This window comes from Lithobates pipiens, unplaced genomic scaffold (assembly GCF_037356315.1).
Source record: "Lithobates pipiens isolate NorthernLeopardFrog02 unplaced genomic scaffold, aLitPip1_a1.2 Scaffold_10, whole genome shotgun sequence".
In the NCBI taxonomy this organism is placed as follows: Eukaryota; Metazoa; Chordata; class Amphibia; order Anura; family Ranidae; genus Lithobates; species Lithobates pipiens.
Window position 1 is genome coordinate 218,089,294 of NW_027507686.1, and position 22,016 is coordinate 218,111,309.

At 42.4% G+C, this 22,016-nt stretch overlaps 1 protein-coding gene across 2 annotated transcripts in view; it reads left to right on the forward strand.

Annotated features, from left to right (window-relative positions):
• Positions 1 to 22,016, forward strand: part of ARFGAP2 (ARF GTPase activating protein 2) — a 59,619-nt gene that overhangs the window by 28,427 nt on the left and 9,176 nt on the right. For both annotated transcript variants that reach the window (XM_077461195.1, XM_077461203.1), the window contains 4 exons: positions 10,493 to 10,624; positions 14,384 to 14,509; positions 18,050 to 18,187; positions 21,414 to 21,537. In XM_077461195.1, the coding sequence (XP_077317321.1) occupies positions 10,493 to 10,624; positions 14,384 to 14,509; positions 18,050 to 18,187; positions 21,414 to 21,537 (520 nt within the window). The remainder of the gene's footprint in view (positions 1 to 10,492; positions 10,625 to 14,383; positions 14,510 to 18,049; positions 18,188 to 21,413; positions 21,538 to 22,016) is intronic.

Genomic DNA, 22,016 nt, shown 5'->3' on the forward strand with positions numbered 1-22,016 from the left:
ATTTTAACTTGTAAACACCAAATTCCAAAAATGGGCTTAGTCATGAAAGGTTTAACCACTTGCTTACTGGGCACTTAAACACCCTTCCTGACCAGACCAATTTTCAGCTTTTGGTGCTCTCACACTTTGAATGACAATTACTCAGTCATGCAACACTGTACCCAAATGAATTTTGTGTCCTTTTTTTTTTTTTTTTCCCACAAATAGAGCTTTCTTTTGGTGGTATTTGATCACCTCTGGGGTTTTTATTTTTTGCGCTATAAATGAAAAAAGACCGAAAATTTGGAAAAAAAACGCATATTTCTTTGTTTCTGTGATAAAATTTTGCAAATTATAATTTTTTTTTCATAAAATTTGGCCACAATTTATACTGCTACATATCTTTGGTAAAAATAACCCAAATTAGTGGCTATTATTTGGTCTTTGTGAAAGTTAGAGAGTCTACAAGCTGTGGTGCGAATCGCACAAAATTGATCACACCTGATGTACTGGTGGCCTATCTCATTTCTTGCGACCCGAACAAGTCAGGAAAGTACAAATACCCCCCAAATGACCCCTTTTTTGAAAGTAGACATTCCAAGGTATTTACTAAGATGCATGGTGAGGTTTTTGATGATGTCGTCTTTTTCCCACAATTCTTTGCAAAATTAAGATTTTTATTTTTTTTTTTTTCTCACAAAATTTTCAATGTAATAGGTTATTTCTCTCACATGGCATGTGTATACCACAAATGACACCCCAAAATACGTTCTGCTACTCCTTCTGAGTATTACGATACCAAATGTGTGAGACTTTTACACAGCCTGGCCACATACAGAGGCCCAATATTGAAATAGCACCATCAGGCGTTCTAGGAGCATAAATTACACATCTTATTTCTCAACCACCTATTACAGTTTTGAAGGCCCTGGAGCACCAGGACAATGGAAATGCCCACATAGTGACCCCACGTGGCACTGACGACACGTGGCACTGACGGCAGATGGCAATGGAGGCAGATGGCACTGGAGGCAGATGGGGCTGGCAGATGGGGCTGGCACTGGCAGATGGTGCTGGCTAATTGCTCTGGCAAATGGGGATGGCACTGGGGCTGGCGGCACTGGGGCTGGTGGCACTGGCAGGTGGCACTGGGGCTGACGGATGGCACTGGCGCTGGCAGGGGGCACTGGCGGCACTGGTGGTGGCACTGGCAGGTGGCACTGGCAGCACTGCCACTGGGGCTGACGGATGGCGCTGGCTGGCGGCACTGGGGCTGGCGGCACTGGGGCTGGCGGGTGGCACTGGCAGGTGGCGCTGGGGCTGACGGGTGGCGCTGGCAGGTGGCACTGGCAGGTGGCACTGGCAGGCGGCGCTGGGGCTGACACACAGATCGCTCTCCCTCCTCACACGCTGTCTCTGTGTGAGGAGGGAGAGACACTGCAATGGGAGATGATCTCATATGTTTACATATGAGATCATCTCCCATTGGCAGCTGCGATCGCGCTGTGAACGGCCGCCTTGATTGGCCGTTCACGGCGATCTGTATTTGCCTGTCTCCGGGAGACACGGCGAATACAATACTTCCGCGATGCGCGCCCCCGGCGGCGCGCATTGCGGAAGTAAACACCAGGCCGTCCAGGGACGGCCAGGCGAAGGAACCCGCCCGCTCTAAGGCCGTCATTCGGCTATAGGGCGGGTGGGAGGAGGTTAAGGAAAGAACTTTTAAGCAAAATTAGGGTTACAGCCCATCAATGCACCTTGGTCAGTGCCCATCTGCAGCCATTAAATTGCCCAACAATGCAGGCTGTTCAGTGCCCATATGCAGCCATTACATTGCCCAACAATGCAGGCTGTTCAGCGCCCATATGCAGCCATTAAATTGCCCAACAATGCAGGCTGTTCAGTGCCCATATGCAGCCACTACATTGCCCAACAATGCAGGCTGTTCAGTGCCCATATGAAGCCATTACATTGCCCAACAATGCAGGCTGTTCAGTGCCCATCTGCAGCCTCGCCTTTTACGTCATTGCTGTCTCTGAGGGAAGAGGAGGAGCGAGTGCCTCTGAATTACAGAGCCGTGTGTACCCGGCGCTCTGTCACTTACAGCCACACCTCCTGGCCCTGCATTGGGCCACTGTCCTGTCTATCATATGAGCAGGACCAGGAGGCGTGGCTGTGAGTGACGGAGCACCGGGTACACAGGAGATTGCGGCTCTGTAATTCAGCAGGGCTCGCTCCTCTTCCCTCACAGATAGCAGGGATCCGTGTATAACACGCACCCACGATTTTCCCCCTGATTTTAAGGGGAAAACAGTGCGTGTTATACACCGATACATACATACAGTATTTGATTTATTGTTATCCTGGTGCAATTAGAGGACGCTAGATTTAACAGAAACAGTTAACATGCTTAAGGGCTCATTTAGATGGGCAATTAAAGCAGCTTTGAACTCGAAAGCAAAAAAATAAAGGAAAAAACCGCGCTCGACAACGGTGGGAAGTAAGAGAGGATAGTAATAACAGTAGCTACGGCTAAATACTAGTTATATCATTAGGTTGCTGCCACCCACAAAAGAAAGAAACTCCAAAAGGAGTTTCCTCCAAGAAATAAAAACAATATGATAACCAGGGTAATTGGCGCTACCTACAAGTAAAACTCCTTATATGTATGTATATCAATATATAATTCCGAATATATCATGTATTCATCTAGAAGAATATATATATAATAGAAGGAGGCATAACCCCAAAAGACTACCAGTCTGCGATTTAAAATTTACAAGCTACTCAGAAGTCCCAAAAAACAACAAAGTTCCTACTAAAGATTAGTTCCTGGGATTAACAAATAATTCCAATAAGCAAAAGAAAAGGAAAAAACGAAAACCAAACAACAAACTAGAAACCAAAAGAATTTTTTGTATCTGTATCGCTAAGAGACAGTATTCCCTAAAGTCGCATTAATGCCAAAGTGTGGTTTGAGTAGGCAAATTCCCAGTAAGAGGCGTATGTAAATGTGCTAGTGAACTTATAATCCCAAATATGCAAACTGTAAGTGTAAAACGCTAATGTAGATACATATGAAAGAATTTTTTGCCTAAAGTCGCATTATCGCCAAGATGTGCAAAAAACCAAGTAGAAGGTGTATATAAATGTGCTTAATGAGATTAAAATACACACTACAAAATTCAAATTATACAACCTATACATGCAATGTGCTAATATAAGCATATATATATGAAAAAACAAAAATATTAATAATATATAGAAATTATATCAAAAATATATATCAAAAAAGTGCAGGTGAAAAAACAAAGGACAAAGAAATGTGTACAAAAAAGAAGAAAAAAAAAAATTTATATATATATATATAAGCAAAAGGTCTCTTAAATAAACAATAAATCACAAAAATAGTGTCCAAATTTCCAAAAAATCTCTTCAACAGTGCAATTACAGAAAGTTCAAAAGATGTGACTAAAGTGCTTCTCGTGCAATCTCCAACGTGACTTCTGTGTTCCCCCACAAGGTCCCCCACTCACCAGAAGAATACACCCCTGCAGGGGTAATTCGCCTTGGAATCAAAGTCTGCCGATAACCAGCTCTTCATTCGCATCCAGAGAGAGTTTTTTCAGTCCCTGCTGATGTCCAGCTCCTCAATCGCAACCAAGGGGGAGATTTCCTCATAGGAAAAAAATTGTAGTCTCCATAGTGTGATTTGTATAAAAAATCAATTTATTGCCACAAAAATATAAACAAATAAAAACATAAAAAATGATAAAACGGAAAAAACAATTCTCATATGTTGAGACAAGATGTGGAACCACAGTCCATTAAAAAAACCTTTCAGCCTCCATATATAAATGATAACGTTCCAGGAAAAAAGATAAAAAATCCTAGAACAGGGCTGAGAGAAAGGTAATAACCATACGCTAATGGCACTTTATCCCAGATAACACAAAGGACTAGACACCAAAAAATAATAATAATGTCCCAGGATATAACCTGTTGTTTAGAGTCACTCCAGTGTTTGTAAGTCCCCTAGGGATAGAGCCCTTCTAGCGCGAAAAAATAATAATCCGAACGTGGAAGCCGCCCGGTGGACACGCAGCTACGGCTTGCACTCCAACTGCGCTCCAACGAACGGAACTGACGTAATAGGCGTAACTCCGTCAAACGCGTTTCGTCATTGACGTCTTCAGCGTCAATGACGAAACGCCGCTGAAGACGTCAATGACGAAACGCGTTCGATGGAGTTATGCCTATTACGTCAGTTCCGTTCGTTGGAGCGCAGTTGGAGTGCAAGCCGTAGCTGCGTGTCCACCGGGCGGCTTCCACGTTCGGATTATTATTTTTTCGCGCTAGAAGGGCTCTATCCCTAGGGGACTTACAAACACTGGAGTGACTCTAAACAGGTTATATCCTGGGACATTATTATTATTTTTTGGTGTCTAGTCCTTTGTGTTATCTGGGATAAAGTGCCATTAGCGTATGGTTATTACCTTTCTCTCAGCCCTGTTCTATGATTTTTTTATCTTTTTTCCTGGAACGTTATCATTTATATATGGAGGCTGAAAGGTTTTTTTAATGGACTGTGGTTCCACATCTTGTCTCAACATATGAGAATTGTTTTTTCCGTTTTATCATTTTTTATGTTTTTATTTGTTTATATTTTTGTGGCAATAAATTGATTTTTTATACAAATCACACTATGGAGACTACAATTTTTTTCCTATGAGGAAATCTCCCCCTTGGTTGCGATTGAGGAGCTGGACATCAGCAGGGACTGAAAAAACTCTCTCTGGATGCGAATGAAGAGCTGGTTATCGGCAGACTTTGATTCCAAGGCGAATTACCCCTGCAGGGGTGTATTCTTCTGGTGAGTGGGGGACCTTGTGGGGGAACACAGAAGTCACGTTGGAGATTGCACGAGAAGCACTTTAGTCACATCTTTTGAACTTTCTGTAATTGCACTGTTGAAGAGATTTTTTGGAAATTTGGACACTATTTTTGTGATTTATTGTTTATTTAAGAGACCTTTTGCTTATATATATATATATAAATTTTTTTTTTTCTTCTTTTTTGTACACATTTCTTTGTCCTTTGTTTTTTCACCTGCACTTTTTTGATATATATTTTTGATATAATTTCTATATATTATTAATATTTTTGTTTTTTCATATATATATGCTTATATTAGCACATTGCATGTATAGGTTGTATAATTTGAATTTTGTAGTGTGTATTTTAATCTCATTAAGCACATTTATATACACCTTCTACTTGGTTTTTTGCACATCTTGGCGATAATGCGACTTTAGGCAAAAAATTCTTTCATATGTATCTACATTAGCGTTTTACACTTACAGTTTGCATATTTGGGATTATAAGTTCACTAGCACATTTACATACGCCTCTTACTGGGAATTTGCCTACTCAAACCACACTTTGGCATTAATGCGACTTTAGGGAATACTGTCTCTTAGCGATACAGATACAAAAAATTCTTTTGGTTTCTAGTTTGTTGTTTGGTTTTCGTTTTTTCCTTTTCTTTTGCTTATTGGAATTATTTGTTAATCCCAGGAACTAATCTTTAGTAGGAACTTTGTTGTTTTTTGGGACTTCTGAGTAGCTTGTAAATTTTAAATCGCAGACTGGTAGTCTTTTGGGGTTATGCCTCCTTCTATTATATATATATTCTTCTAGATGAATACATGATATATTTGGAATTATATATTGATATACATACATATAAGGAGTTTTACTTGTAGGTAGCGCCAATTACCCTGGTTATCATATTGTTTGAACTCGAAAGCAGCTTACTAATTCTTAAAAGTAATGGCTTTTTTTTTTTTTTCCTTTTTTGTTTTTTATGTTCATCTGATGATCTGTCTATCTCTGTGTTTGTTTGTTTTTTGTTTTTTGTTTTTTTTTTTTTCTTTCAAAAGAACAAGCTGTCCTGCAAATGAGCTTAGAGTGTTGAGACAAACAATTTACCACTGACGGGGGTGTTTATAATCCGCTTTTATTTACGTAAAATTTTTATCCCCAAAGGAACAAAACTGTTGCTGTTACTACTTGTGTGAGCTGGAGTTTGGTTTAAATTTGTTAGTGTATCTAAGGCTGGCCATAGAGCGATTATCCTTCTTGCAACCATGGGTTGCAGACAAGAAAATTGCTCAATTTCCCACATCAACACAGTCGTTGATGGGATAATCCCTCCTGTGGAGCCATTGTGTTCTCCCAGTGAGGGAAACTGTCCCCGCTTGAAGAACACAGGTTGATTTTATTAAAGGTTTTGTTTAACCACTTCCCGCCCACGGCCGTCATATGACGTCCTGGACTTTCAGTGGGAATATCTGAATGATGCCAGCAGCCACAGGCATCATTCAGATATCCTTTTTTTTTCAGCCGGCGATTCTGTGCACCATAAGAAGGATCATAGTGGCAGTTCCGCCGCTTGATCGTTCTTACAGGCGACATGGGGGGCCGACATCCCCTCCCGCTGCCATCCGGTGCTTCTCCGGGCTCTCCCGGGCCACCGGAGACCCGGAGAAAGAATCGTCCGGCGCCGGATGATGAAGATAGAGATTTTCGTTGACCGGATGGTCACCAGTCATCTCTATGACCGCTGGAGGCCCGGGGCGTGATGTTATGATGTCACGCTCGGGTTCCCGGAAGTAAACAAAGCCGTGATCACGGCTGTCAGCATGAGATTGTGAAAAAAAATTCACCAATCTCATGCTTTCCAGCCTGGAGGAGAGATGTGGGGTCTTACTGACCCCATGTCTCTCCATAAAGAGGACCTGTCGCATAGATTCCTATTACAAGGGATGTTTACATTCCTTGTAATAGGAATAAAAGTGATAAAAAAAAATGTAAAAAAAAATACAAAAATGTTGTTTTTAAAACGCTCCTGTCCCCAGTTGCTCGCGCTCAGAAGCGAACGCACGTGTTAGTCCTGCCCACATGTAAACGCCATTCAAACTACACTGTGAGGTATCGCCACATGCGTTAGAGTGCAAGCAACAATTCTAGCTGTAGACCTCCTCTGTAACTCTCAATATGTAACCTGTAAAAAAATTTCAAGCGTCGCCTATGGAGATTTTTAAGTACTCAAGTTTGGCTTCATTCCATGAGTGTGCACAATTTTAAAGCGTGACATGTTGGGTATCTATTTACCCAGCGCAACATCATCTTTCACATTATACAAAAAAATTAGGCCAAGTTTACAGTTTTATCTTTTAAATCGTGAAACATTTTTTTCCCCAAAAAAATGTGTTTGAAAAATTGTTGCGCAAATACTGTGCGAGATAAAAAGTGGCAATGACCGCAATTTTATTCCCTAGGGTGTCTATATGTTTGCGGGTTCTGAGAAATTTTCTAGCAAACAAATTATTATTTTTACGTGTAGGAGAGGAGTTGCAGAATAGGCCCGGCATTGATGTGGTTAAGGAGTCCTTTTTGTACATCAGTGAATGTTGTGAATGTTGTTCACTTTTTTTTTTTTTTCTATTATGTTTTCCTGCCACTCGATGGCGAGGTCTCTGCCAAATGTTTCCTGGTTTCTCTCGTTCTAATTTTCCTTTTTTTGATAGCCAGTAGTTAAAATGGTGGCACCCCCTGGCTTTATCATATCAACCCGGTGGCCAGTATCTAAGATGGCGCCACCGTTCTATATAACCCATATGCGTGATGACACATGCACCTGGCCAATCCCCAGACTACGTCCAATCATGACAAAACTCATAGGGTGGAGCCTACGATGGTGATGTCATCACGTTTTTTTTTTTCTCTGGATTTTTGATGGGCTTTAGGTAAAGGAAGTGAATGGAAGCTTTAGGAGATGTTGTGGACCTCACTGATGAGACACATGGTTGTACTGCCTTAATACGTCTTGAATCTCTGACATCGTTCTAGGCTGCGGCTCCATAACCTCTTTTTAATGGTCTTGGGGAGACCGATTTCCCTGTGCTGCGTGAGGCTGCTTTTTTAGCAGTCAGTTAGCTGGTAAGCAGGCTACTTACTCGGGTGTGGAGCTGGATGAACATTTATTTGAAGAATCTTCACTATTTTTATTATTTGCCACTGACATCACAGATGGATGGATGTTTGTTTTCCTTATATATGGATTGATTTTTGCACTGGGACTTTGCTTTTAGTTTTTATTTTTCACTTGCAAATTTTATAAAGTTTTATGCACTGGGACTCTGCCTTTTGTTTTTCTTTTTACGTTTTTTTTCACTTGCAAATTTTGAAAATAATTGTTATTGTTTTAGCACTGCACTCACCTTTTTTTTATACTGATTTTATTAAAGGCAAACAAGACTGTACACTTTGCAAAATGCAGTTGCTCCAAAGTAAATGAGCATAAGCTCTGCTGATTTCCATCATCCAATCGTGTGCAAGTAAAAATGCTGTTTTTCATTATTTTCCTTGCACATGATTGGGTATTCTTTGCAAAATGAGTCTTTACCTCATTTACTAAGAGTGTAACTGCACTTTGCAAAGGGCACCGGCTGTTTGCATTTAGTAAATTAACCTCATTGATTATTTCTAGCGGCTTAGCCATAATCGCATGTAAAACGCAACAGGCTGGTTGTACCCAAGTTGATCGATCAACTTGGGTACATTCAGCCTGCCCATACGTGGTTCGGTTTCAGGTGAACCGACCGAGATTCAAATCGTCTCTGGCTGGCTTTAATCTGCTAGTACATCTAATACTTTCCTTCCCCCTGACTGACAGTGCCCCTTTCATCCAGAGTTGGGGATAATCTAATACAGGAAGTGTGTTACTCGCCAAATCACGAGAGCGGGGGGGGGGGGGGGGTAGGGGGAGCCTAGAAAAACCAATTCACCCACCACATCTAAGAATTGGAAAGCTGCAGTATGTTGCATATACATTTTTTTTAATTTTTTTTTTGTTTTGGGTTTAACTACTTCAATACAGGGCACTTATACACCTTCCTGCCCAGGACAATTTTGAGCTTTCAGTGCTGTCGCACTTTGACAATTGCGCGGTCATGCTACACTGTACTCAAACTAAATTTTTATCATTTTGTTCCCACAAATAGAGCTTTCTTTTGTTGGTATTTGATCACCTCTGCAGTTTTTGTTTTGCTAAACAGATAAAGACTGAAAATTTTGAAAAAAAAAAAGTTTTTTGGTTTTGTTTCTGTTATAAAAATTGTAAATAAGTAAGTTCTCTTTTACTGACGGGCACTGATATGTGGCACTGATGGGTAGCATTGATGGGCCTCACTGGTGGACACTCATGGATGGCACTTGTGGGCACTGAAAGGATGAAAAGATGGGTACTTATGGCACTGATGGGCATCCCTGGTGGCAGTGGTAGGCATTGTCAGTGGGCACTGATGTGCATTTTCCTGGTTGTCCAGTGTGGTGGCATCCCTGGTGGTCCTGGGCGGGATCCGAGGGGGGGGGGGGGGTGCTGTGCTGATAAACAATCAGCACTGAGAGTCCACCCCTCCTCCCCCGGTCAGGAGAGCTGCCGATCGACTCTACTCTACTCCTGCCTGTCAGACGCGAATGAGGAAAAGCCGATCACCGGCTCTTCCTATTTACATCATGATCAGCCGTGATTGGACAGGGCTGATCACATGGTAAAGAGTCTGACTCTTTACCTAGATTGGTGTTGCTGGTTGTCAGACTGACACACGGCAACAACGATCGCCACAATGCGTGCCCCCGGGGGCTTAATATCCTGAGGACATCATATGACGCACAGTCAGGATATTAAAACCACTTTGCCACCGTCATTCTGCTCTATGGCAGGCAACAAGTGGTTAATATCGCTTTAAGCCCATCTTCCATGCAGCGAATGCATTCTCTGCATTAAGGTAAAAAAAATAAAATAAACCTCCTATGGTTGTGCCCTGCCGGCAGCCCTGCTTTCCGCTCTTCCTGCATTACCCCATTAACTGTGTTTTAGTGGAATGGAAGTATTAAAGAGTAATATAATGGGGATGTACTGTATCCTAAATGTGTACAATTAAATTTAAAGGTTTGGTTTAAGGGAAGCGCCTACATTTCATGTAAAAGTGGTTGCCTTCCTTGGAGAAAATATGTCAAAGCAAAGGGCTAATTCAGTGATGTAGGCAACTGAAATAATGGGAACATGTCAACTTTTCCTATAAGACTTGAACTTACCTCGGCCACCATCCTTGGTCCTTTCTGTTTGATGGCTGGCCTCAGTGATCAGTGAGTAGGTTCAGGAGATACGATCAAGCTTGCCTTTTATGAAACAAGTTGGGATGTGCACATAACTGCCCTCATCTCTGGATCTACCAATTGTTTAGATATGTTGTTTTCACTGGGACTTGTCACTAGCAATGAGGGTTTTTATTTTATTTTTTGCCTTTTTGATTTGCATATGAGGAAGCTTCTCATTGCACGGTATTACTTGTTTCTGAGAGTGCTAAATTGAGTGGCGCATAATTTAATGTATGAAAAATGGTTCAAACTGTTTTTTTTTTTTTTTTCTCTTTTCCTTTTTTAGTGTTTCTTCCATGAGACTCGCCTACCAGGAGCTTCAGATAGATAGGAAGAAAGAGGAGAAAAAGCTACAGAACCTGGAAGGGAAGAAACGGGAGCAGGCAGAGCGGCTGGGCATGGGCTTGGCTTCCAGGAGGTATGTAATAGTTCTGCTCATAAGTTTACATACCCTGCCAGAATTTATGATTTCTTGGCCAATTTTCTGAGAATATAAATGGTAACACAAAAACTTTTCTTTCGCTCATAGTTAATGTTTGGCTGAAGGCATTTATTATCAGCCAACTGTGTTTTTTTTTTTTTATCATAATGAGAACAGAAACTACCCAAATGACCCTGATCAAAAGTTTACATACAGTGGATATAAAAAGTCTACACACCCCCGTTAAAAGGTCAGGTTTCTGTGATGTAAAAAAATGAGACGAAGCTAAATAATTTCAGAACTTTTTCCACCTTTGAATGTAACCTACAAACTGAAATCTTTTAGGGAGAGGAAGAAAAACAAAAAAAGTGGATATATAAGTGTGCAGACTTACGCAATCACATTCAAACTCATGTTAAATAGGAGTCAGTACACACTTGCCATCATTTAGAGTGCCTCTGATTAACCCCCAAAAAAGTACAGCTTTTCTAGTAGGTCTTTCCTGCCTTTTTTTTTTTTTTTTTTAGTCGCTTTCTACAGCAAAAGCCATGGTCCGCAGAGAGCTTCCACAGCATCAGATGGATCTCATTGTTAAAAGGTATCAGTCGGGAGAAGGGTACAAAAGAATTTTCAAGGCATTAGATATACCATGGAACACAGTCATCATCAAGTGGAGAAAATATGGCACAACAGTAACATTACAAAGAACTGGACGTCCCTCCAAAATTGATGAAAAGACTAGAAGAAAACTGGTCAGGGAAGCTGCCAAGGGGCCTACAGCAACATTAAAGGAGCTGCAGGACTATCTGGGAAGTACTGGCTGTGTGGTACATGTGACAACAATCTGGGCTATGGGGTAGAATGTCAAGACGGAAGCCTTTTCTTATGAAGAAAAACATCCAAGCCCAGCTAAACACATCTGAAGTCTCCCAAAAGCATGTGGGAAAATGTCATGGTCTGATGAAACCAAGGTTAAACTTTTTTTGGCTATAATTCCAAAAGATAGGTTTTGAGCAAAAATAACACTGCACATCACCAAAAGAACACCATACCCACCATGAAGCATGGTGGTGGCAGCATCATGCTTTGGGACTGTTTTTCTGAATCTGGAACAGGCGCCCCAGTCAAGGTAGGGGGAGTTATGAACAGTTCCAAATACCAGTCAGTATTGGCACAAAACCTTCAGGCTTCAGCTAGAAAGCTGAACATGAAGGGGGACGTCACTTTTCAGCATTAGAACAACCCAAAGCATACATCCAAATCAACAAAGGAATGGCTTCACCAGAAGAAGATTCAAGTTTTGGAATGGCCCAGCCAGAGCCCAGACCTTAATCCCATTGAAAATCTGCAGGGTGATCTGAATAGGTCTATACATAGTAGATGCCCTCGCAATCTGTAATGTGTGCTGTAATAAAATCAAAAGGTGCTTCAACAAAGTATTAGTTTAGGGCTGTGCACACTTGTGCAACCATATTTTATTTTTACTTCCCTCCACCTAAAGGTTTCTGTTTGTTCAACTGAGTTGTACAGTTTATAGGTCACATTAAAGATGGAAAAAAATCTGCAATGATTTATCTTTGTCTCATTTTTTTTTTTTACATCACAGAAACCTGACATTTTAACAGGGGTGTGTGGACCTTTTTAATATCCACTGTACCCCAGTTCTTAATACCGTGTATTGCCCTCTTAACATAAATCTTGAAGTCTTTTGTGGTATTTGTGGATGAGGCTCTTTATCTTCTCAGATGGTAAAGCTGCCCGTTCCTCTTGGCAAAAAACCTCCAGTTCCTGTAAATTGTTGCACTGTCTTGCATGATCTGCATGTTTTGAGATCTCCCCAGAGTGGCTCAATGATATTGAGGTCAGGAGACTGAGATGGCCACTCCACAACCTTCACTTTATTCTGCCGTAGCCAATGACAGGTGGACTTGGCCTTGTGTTTTGGATCATTGTCATGTTGGAATGTCCAAGTAGGTCCCATGTGCAGCTTCCTGGCTGATAAATGCAAATGTTCTCCCAGTATTTATTTGATAACATACTGCATTCATCTTGCCATAAATTTTGATCAAATTTAGTGTACCTTTTTTGTGGCTCACACATCCCCAAAACTTCGGCGATCCACCTCCGTGTTTCACAGTAGGAATGGTGGACCTTTCATCATAGGCCTTGTTGACTCCTCTCCAAATGTAGTGTTTATGGTTGTGGCCAAAAAGCTAAATTTTAATCTTGGCACTACAAATTACTTTGTGCCCGAAGGTTTGAGGCTTGTCTCTGTGCTGTTTGGTGTATTTTAAGGGGTATACTTTGTGGCATTGGCATAGTAATGGCTTTCTTCTGGCGACTCGACTATGCAGCCCAAGTGCCTCCTTGAAACAGACATACCACATGTTTTCAGAGAGTCCCGTATTTCATCTGAATTTATTTGTAGGTTTTTCTTTACACCCTGATCAATTTTCCTGGCAGCTGTGGCTGGAGTTTTAGTTGGTCTACCTGACCGAGGTTTGGTTTCAACGGAACCCCTAATTTTCCACTTGATTAGAGTTTTGAACACACGCACTTTTTTTTTTTTTTTTTTTTTTTTTCTGTACGAGACCTTCAGCTAGACCAGTGATTGTGAACTTTGGCACCCCAGATGTTTTGGAACTACATTTCCCATGATGCTCATCTACAGTACAGAGTGCTTGAGCAAGGTTCACCAACACTATGCTAGACCTTCACATCACATGCACGCTAACATTAGCGGCTGCATGCAAAGTGAATATCTCCTAAACTGACAATGGTTTAGGAGATATTCATTTTACCTACAGGAAAGCCTTATTATAGGCTTGCCTGTAGGTAAAGTGGTTGTATACCTTTTTTGTATTTTTAATAGCCATTCAAACCCCTTTTTGTGTCAACTTGTGTGCATGTTATCAGGCCAAAATCACCAGGGTATGTAAACTTTTGATCAGGGTCATTTGGGTAGTTTCTGTTGCCATTATGATTTTAAAAAGAGTAAACACAATTGATTTGATAATAAATGGCTTCAGCCAAACACTAACCATGAGTGAAAGAAATGTTTGTGTTCTTCATATTCTCTGAAAAATGGCCAAGAAATCATAAATTCTGCCAGGGTATGTAAACTTATGAGCACAACTGTATGTATCGGTCACTGTAGACACCTATAGTAAGGTCTGCTTATTCAAGTAGCCTCCCCCTCAATTTAAATCTAGGTTAAAGTGGAGCTTCCCCCAAAAGGGGAAGCTCTGCTTATTTATATAAACATACTCACAACTTTGTTCTTCACTTTACTGGCTTTGTTGTGGAACTGATCTGCTTTACAGCTGGCTTGACCTTAAACCCCATATACATAGGCAGAGCACCCATGCTTGAAGTTTTTTTGATGTGGCCTCACAGAGCTGGGAAATGTTTGCAGCCTTTCACTGCTGCACTTTCTGCTTTTCCATGAACGCTCCAGATTTCATGCATCATGGGGTATTTCTGGAAATGGCAGCTATATACTCTATGCCTAGTGCATGGCGCAGTATGGTCTGAAGGAAGCACAGTGGGAACTTGCAAATAGTATCTGGCCTTGTGGAGAACTCCGTAATGGCTGTCTAAACCTGATGCCTTTTTAAATGTGTGTGAGCTTTTGATGAGGATGGGAATGTTTTTAATTTTACATTTATCTATTTGACAGCAGACCTAACCTTTTTAAGAATGTATTGATGATTTGCTTGGTAGAATGCTTATTACAATGCCATTACCTCTGCACAGTTCTATTTCGCATTCGGTTCTCTCAGAGATGCATGTGATTGAACAGGAGACGCCTGTTGCAACTAAATCTTCACGATCTCAGCTTGACCTGTTGGAAGACTCCAGCTTCACCTCTGGACCGCCAAAGTAAGTTATTGTGGTAGCTATCGATCGTCTGTTATATAGTGCAATTCTATGGCCGGTATAGTATATTCATGGACGTTGTAATACATGTAGCGCCTTTGTTTCATAAGGGGGCAGTTTTTTGTGATGTGTTCCATTGCACGTTGGGGTTTCCCTTTTTGCATTTTTAATTCACCTGCAGGGCCAGTACTAGGGGTGGGGCAGCCGCCCTGGGGCGGAGTGGTTTACTGTGGGAAGAGAGGGCGCAGTTTGCTGGGTACAAGCCTGCCAACATACAATATGCTGCCAAATGTAACACAGACAGAGAGTGGCTTTGTCCCTACATGTAGGCTACATGTGCACTACACCCACCCCCTGCCTGCACAGTACACTGTACTATTGTCTGAACGACAGGAGAGTGGAGCAGATGGGCACATCAGGTTGGGAAGGAATCGGTTGTCCATGGTTTCTTGATTGACTTTTCTGCTCCTCTCCTCTCCTTGCCTGGACAGCGGCTTCTCTTAGTGTCCCGATGTCTGTGGCACATCACCACCTCCGCCCCCTACCCAGGCTCCTGTTCTTATCTCTCCCTGCTCCAGACATCTCAGAGCCTATTACTCCTCTGTATAGTGACCCCCCTCCCTCTAACTGCACAGCCAAAACTCAGTGGTGTCCTCTCCTCTTGTCTCTCGGGTAACATTTTCAGGCTTCATACTGTATCTCTGCTCACTGCTGTGGAGGCAACTGTTCTGTCACATTCTATTTTTAGTACATGCGCATTCCCAAGGGTTCTCCCATGCAGGGCTGTCGTTTATCAGCAAGGGGTACATGGGTGTTTTGCGTATCCCCATGCCAGCACCCCATTCATTTCTACTGGGACATGAGGCTGCATGAACACAGCTATTGTATCCTAAAATGACATACAGGTGCGGGTTCCAATAGAAGTGAATGGGACGCTGGCACAGGGATGCACCCAATCACTGTACTGATAAGAGAGCCCTGCACAAGACACACATGTCTGCACTGCATGTGAATAAGCCCTAAAGAAGTCATGTGCATGGATGCTTGGTGGGCTCCCCAGGCATAAGAAAACCGTGATTTTACACATGAGCTAATGAAGCTGGCCATAGATCTAAAGGGGGGGGGAACTGATCCATACATTGTATAATCTGATTGTACAATATCTTTTGGATCTGCCACCAACTATGTAGTACAAAGGCCTGCCTGATTGGATACTACTTAAAATTAATTGTTTGGGTTTGTCCCTATATTACAAAAGTTTAGGTAAATCTAAAGGGGATTGTACAATCAGATTGTATAGTGTATGCTCACCTACAGCATAGTGTTCTTGTGTATGAGTGCTAACAATGACAAATGTTTTCCCTGTTATCTTTAGAACACCTATATAGCTTTAACACCCTGGCACATTGTCTAAAAGCTGGGTGGTTGTGCCAATATCTGTTTTGTACTGGCAATTACGAGTATCGATACCAGTGCTCAAGTACTCACTGATACCAGTTACTGGAACTTTTGTGGTGAGATTTGAGCTCATATAAAATGAATGGGCTCATATCACACTGCAACGAATCTTGTGGAATGTGGTGCGTTTCCAAATGCTTGTGCAAATGCTTAGTATCGGCACCGATACCGGTATCAGTGCAACCCTAGTACATGTTGTTGTTCTTATTTTTTTTTTTTTTTCCCCAGCAGGCTGAACAGATCCCTGCATCCACTAAAATGAATTGAATAAAGGAATCCCCCTCTGTGCTATTGTACTCTGACAGCAGGACTCCTCCACTGTCAGAATACAATGATCAGCGCTGCAGCCCGCAGAGCGAAGGAGGTTTTTAAGCAGGACCAAGATCAGCTTCATCTAGTTCTAGAGCACAGTTTACAATCTTCAAAATACTCTTGGGCAGCCAAGTTACTCATTGGCTGCGAACCAAGCCGCCATCAAAGCAATCTAATTGGCTGTGTACTTTGTGATCATTGTGAGGACCAGTCACAAATGTAATCCGTAATACTGAAGCTCTCACATATAACCAATACAACCATCACGTATATTTTTGTGTGCTGCAAATGCTTCTACTAGCCCCGCCCCCTGTTATGCGCAGGTGGGGGGGGGGGGGCGCATTTTGCCATCCTCGCCCTGGGCACTGAAATACCTTGTCCTGCCACTGTTCATCTGTGACCTTTTTGTATATACTATTTAAGTGTAACTTAGTTTTTCATTTTTTTTATCAGCTATAACTAACATCTGAAATGCATAGGCTCTTTTACAGCTTTGTACATGCATGTAATAAAAAAAATACTATGTCATCCTGAGTGCTGGCCATTCCTTTCCTTTATCGTGGTAGCTATCTATCTTCAGGTATAATATAGTGCAATTCTATGGCAGGCATAGTGTATTCATGGACATTGTAATACGTGTATCGCCTTCTTCTTCTTCTTCTTCTTTCTTCTTCTTCTTCTTCTTCTTCTTCTTCTTCTTCTTCCTCTTCTTCTTCCTCTTCTTCTTCCTCTTCTTCTTCCTCTTCTTCTTCCTCTTCTTCTTCCTCTTCTTCTTCCTCTTCTTCTTCCTCTTCTTCTTCCTCTTCTTCTTTTTTTTCGTTTTTTTTTTTTTTTTTTTTTTTTTTTTTTTTTTTTTATATGAGGGAGCCAAGTAGATTTGTCCAAGAGGAAAGCTGGCACAATGGCATACATCAGCAGCTTGATGAGTTTTCATTGATGCCGAGTAGAGCTGCATGATTGATCGTTAAGAATAGTAATCCTGATCTTTTCCCCCTTGCGATCTTGACAAAGCATTTTCAGGATTCTTTCTATGCAGAGAATTCTCTACTGAAGCAGTCAGCTGTCAAAAAAAAAATATATGCAGTCTGCTGAGTATCACAACATTCGTTAGCGACGCATTGTAACGTTTTGTCCTTTAGATCAAAGGAATGAACTTCGGTGTGTAAATTAGAAGTATTTGCGCAGCGGTCTTTCAAATACAATTTTTTTGGAAAAAATACACTTTAATAAAAAAAAATACAGTAAAGTTAGCCCAATTACATTTTGTATAATGTCAAAGATGATGTTACACCGTGAGAATCGTGATTTATTTTTATTTTTTCTAAGCAAAAATAATTGTGGTTCTCATTTTTGGCCAGAATCCTGCAGCTCTAATTCAGAGTAATACAGCTGCAAACTGGTCAACATGTTTTGGCTATCCTGGCCTTGTTCAAGACAGTCATGAATAAAGCCAGGGTGTCCGAAACCTGTTGACCAGCTTGCGGCTGTATTATTCTGCATCAATAAAAACTCATAATGCTGCTCAGTTTATATTTGCCATTGTGCCGGCTTTCCTTTTTTTTTTTAAGACTGATTATTTGTGAGGTTTCAGCGGTCGTTTTTGCCAGAACACTGGCTTCAGAGATGATTTGGATTGCCTGTGGGGTAATAGCACTGCATTCTCTTGTTTCCAGCCTGTTTCTAATTTTTAAGTGTTCATGATTTTAACTACCGTACATTTTTTTAATGTAATGTGTTTGTTTTATTGTGGGTTATTATTATTATTATTATTAGATATAAAGACAACCCGTTCTCGCTAGCTGAAGGATTTAACACAAGATGGGAAACTGAAAACTCTACCTGGGGGTCTGCAGATAAGGGTGAGGAGGAGCGAGAGGTGACCATCTCCAGTATTCAGCCAGCACGTGACCGGTGAGTTTTCTCAGTATGTCACCAGGGAAGTAGCTTGTACTTCTTTTTTTTTTTTGTCCTGTTTTTTAAAATGTGTGTTCTCTTTCAGCTTATAGCCCAACTCAGAGGCCACACACACATACACGCACGCACACACACACACATACACGCACGCACACACACACACACACACACACGCACACACACACACACTGCAATGATTGCTAATTTAGTCTAGGGGAGAGTAAAAAGCATTTTTACTTGCCTAATATTCAGTTTCCCACATTCCGGTTTGTGGCCTGTCCCTCTGCGTCATCACATTCAATGAAGGGCTATGCACCCTACATTCACCTTGATGATGTCGGGACCTTGGACCACTGGAGCATCGGAGAAGAAACTGCAAGGACTGTTCTAGCTGCATGGAGGATCAGGTAAGTAAATCCACTTTTTGCAATTTTCAAGGTTCCCCAAGTTGGGCTTTAGGTGCAGTGACACACGTTCAGCAGACACCTAAAGTTCTTTGAACAGCGTCTGATACTGAAAGTGGTTGTAAACCCTTACAAACCACTTTGACCTACAGGTAAGCCTAGATTAAGGCTTACCTGTAGGTCCAAGAAATATCTCCCAAACCTATACGGTTTAGGAGATATTTTCCCGAAGACGGGCACCGTTGTCTACGGCGCATGCGCCGCAGACAGCGGCGCGCAGGCGCACTGAGCGTGGCATCGTCTATGACGAAGATGCCGCGCGTCTCGGCTCCCATGAGCGATGTCATCGCGGCTTCGCCGAATGACAGCGGCGGAGCTGCGAGACCCACCGAGAAGATGGATGCGCCGGACTACAGGGAACAGCGGTGACTTCGCTGTATCAGGTAAGTGACACATAATGGACTACTATGCGATGCATAGTAGTCCATTATGCTTTGCCTTTGCAGGGAATGAAAGAGGAAGTAAACTCCATCAGGGTTTACTTCCTCTTGAAGGACATTTTAACTCCGCCCCCACCTGCCTTTTTTTTTCTAGTGGTCAGTAAGGCCTCCCTTTACATTTTAGGTTTGTTTTTAACTATCACAAATTGTTACCGTATATACTCGAGTATAGGCCGACCCGAATATAAGCCGAGGCCCCCAATTTACCCCCAAAAAAACTGGCAAACTTATTGACTCGTGTATAAGCCGAGGGTGAGACATGCCTGTCCATCCCTGTGTGTGTGTCCGTCCATCCCTGTGTGTCCGTCCATCCCTGTGTGTCCGTCCATCCCTGTGTGTCCGTCCATCCCTGTGTGTCCTTCCATCCCTGTGTGTCCTTCCATCCCTGTGTGTCCGTCCATCCCTGTGTGTCCGTCCATCCATCCCTGTGTGTGTGTCCATCCATCCATCCATCCATCCCTGTGTGTCTGTGTCTCCATCCATCCATCCATCCATCCATCCCTGTGTGTGTGTGTCTCCATCCATCCATCCATCCCTGTGTGTATCCATCCATGTGTGTGTGTGTGTGTGTGTCCAGCCTACCTGTGTCCCGAGCCTTTGTCCCGAGCCTCCGTCCCGTGCCTTGCCTCCTTGCCTCCGTGCCTTGCCGCCGTGCCTTGCCACCGTCCCGTCCCGTCCCGTGCCGTGCCGTGCCGTGCCTTGCCTCCGTCCCGTGCCCTCTTCGTCGGCGCCTCGGCGGCCATTGTAAAATTCAAAAGCTGCGCCGCCGCCTTCGCCTGTGATAGGCGGAACACTGAATTTCCCAGCAGCCTGTGTTCCGCCTATCACGTACATCGTATCATCCTCGTCCGTAGTACGAGGATGATACGATGTCCGTGATAGGCGGAACACAGGCTGCTGGGAAATTCAGTGTTCCGCCTATCACAGGCGAAGGCGGAGCCGGAGGCGCGGCTTTTGAATTATAGAATGGCCGCTGTCTGTCTGCTCGACACGCTGATCGAGCGGGCAGACAGCGATGACTCGAGTATAAGCCGAGGGGGGCACTTTCAGCCTCAAAAAAGAGGCTGAAAATCTCGGCTTATACTCGAGTATATACGGTAACCTTAAAATGTTATATCTGTTAAATGCAAAGAAAAAATCTGTTGATCCTGCCAGAAATCTAGTGAGCTCATAACTTTGCACTTTCTGCCTTTGCTGCACTCTTATTAGCTGCTACCATCCTGGTTCTCTGTGTATTACAATTCCCACCCCCATTTGTTATGATAAGGGCAAAGTTCTGTAGTCCTTACATACAGACCCCATACAGCAGAACTGGGCCACCATGTCTAGAATCAGACCTGTTGCACTGCAAGGCGGAAAGCAATGTAGCTCGGGCTACAGGGCAAAGCTTCCAGAACTCTCAAACCCAACTGCTTGGAAACAGGTGTAGGGTCCGGCTGGCCAAAAGTGACCACTGTAGGGGGACAGTAGGGCTGGGAATCGAGGCTCTTGTATAAAAAGTAGCAATGGAAGATGCTTCCTCAACACTGGATAGCAAAAAAGGGATCATGGAGTGCATGTAACACTCCACCCAGCTGTTGACGCTTGTGCCCAGTTCCTCAGCCTTAAAACCCTTCTGTGGTGAAACTGCTGGAAAGTGACACATTTGAAGATGCTCCATGGTCCAAATGGCCTACTTATGAAGTGAGCCTTTAGAGACGGGGTAAGCACTGAGGCAATGGCACCACTCCAGACCTGGAAAGCGCTGCATGTCTGACTTTTACCAGTACCAGATGTCTGGAAAGCACAAGTGGCTTAACCTTTCTCAGCAGAGCTAAAGAAAAGGCATCCATCATTCTATGAAATTAGCAAAAAAAAAAAAACTGCTGGTAGGAGGGGTTTTCCTGGGCTGGCTTGCAATTTTTGTTTGCCAGTGTCCAATCCTCCTTGAGGTGGCAGTATAACCCGACAGGTGTATGACTTACTATGACCCTGAAGGGCCTGCAGGCACCTTCTGCTGTCTGGTTGGCTTCACACCCTTCAGCTCTCTGCACAGAAATGGTAATATAAACCACTTTATGACACTTTTCGTTGGCAAAAATTAACAAACCCATAAACGCAGTCTACCTTCAATCGTTTATTTTTGCACCATGAAACGATCTAAAGCGATACTGGTAGACTACCTTGATTTTTCTAATGGCTTTGAGGGAACCTGGAAGCATAAAAATCAGCAGTGATTCTCGGTCTGTAATGACCAGAGCAATAGATTCTGAGCATATATAATACCTTTCTTATAAAGTTTATTGATGAGCTCTCATGTATTGTATTCTTCACACTCAGGCCTGCAAACAGGAGAAAACTAGAGCCCACCCCATCTCCAGAATCCAACGAAGCACGCACAAAGTTCGCCAGCGCCAAAGCCATCTCCTCAGACATGTTTTTTGGCAGAGAGCAGGATGCTGAGGTAAGTACATAACTTCTACTAAGCACTTCTTGATGCTTTCATGCTAATGGCTTTAAGTGGGTTTTCTGAAACCATTACAGTAACTGTCAGCTCCAGTTTGGGGACATAGATCATGGTGAGAGTGCTGACTGTCACTTTAAACGAGCTGCTAGCAGACTTCAATGGACTTGATTGAATGCTGCTTGAAATGTATTAAAGCTGCACAATTAATCGTTAAAGAATTGAGATCGCTATGTATATGTGTGTATATATGTATGTGTATATATATATATATATATATATATATATATATATATATATATATATATATATATATATATATATATTATAATATTCTCCTATATAACCTTTTTTAAGCAGAGACCCTAGAGAATAAAATGGTGGTTGTCAGAATATTTTATGTCGCACTGTATTTGCACAGCGGTCTTTCAAATGCAATTTTTTGGAAAAGAATACACTTTAATGAATTCATAAAAAAA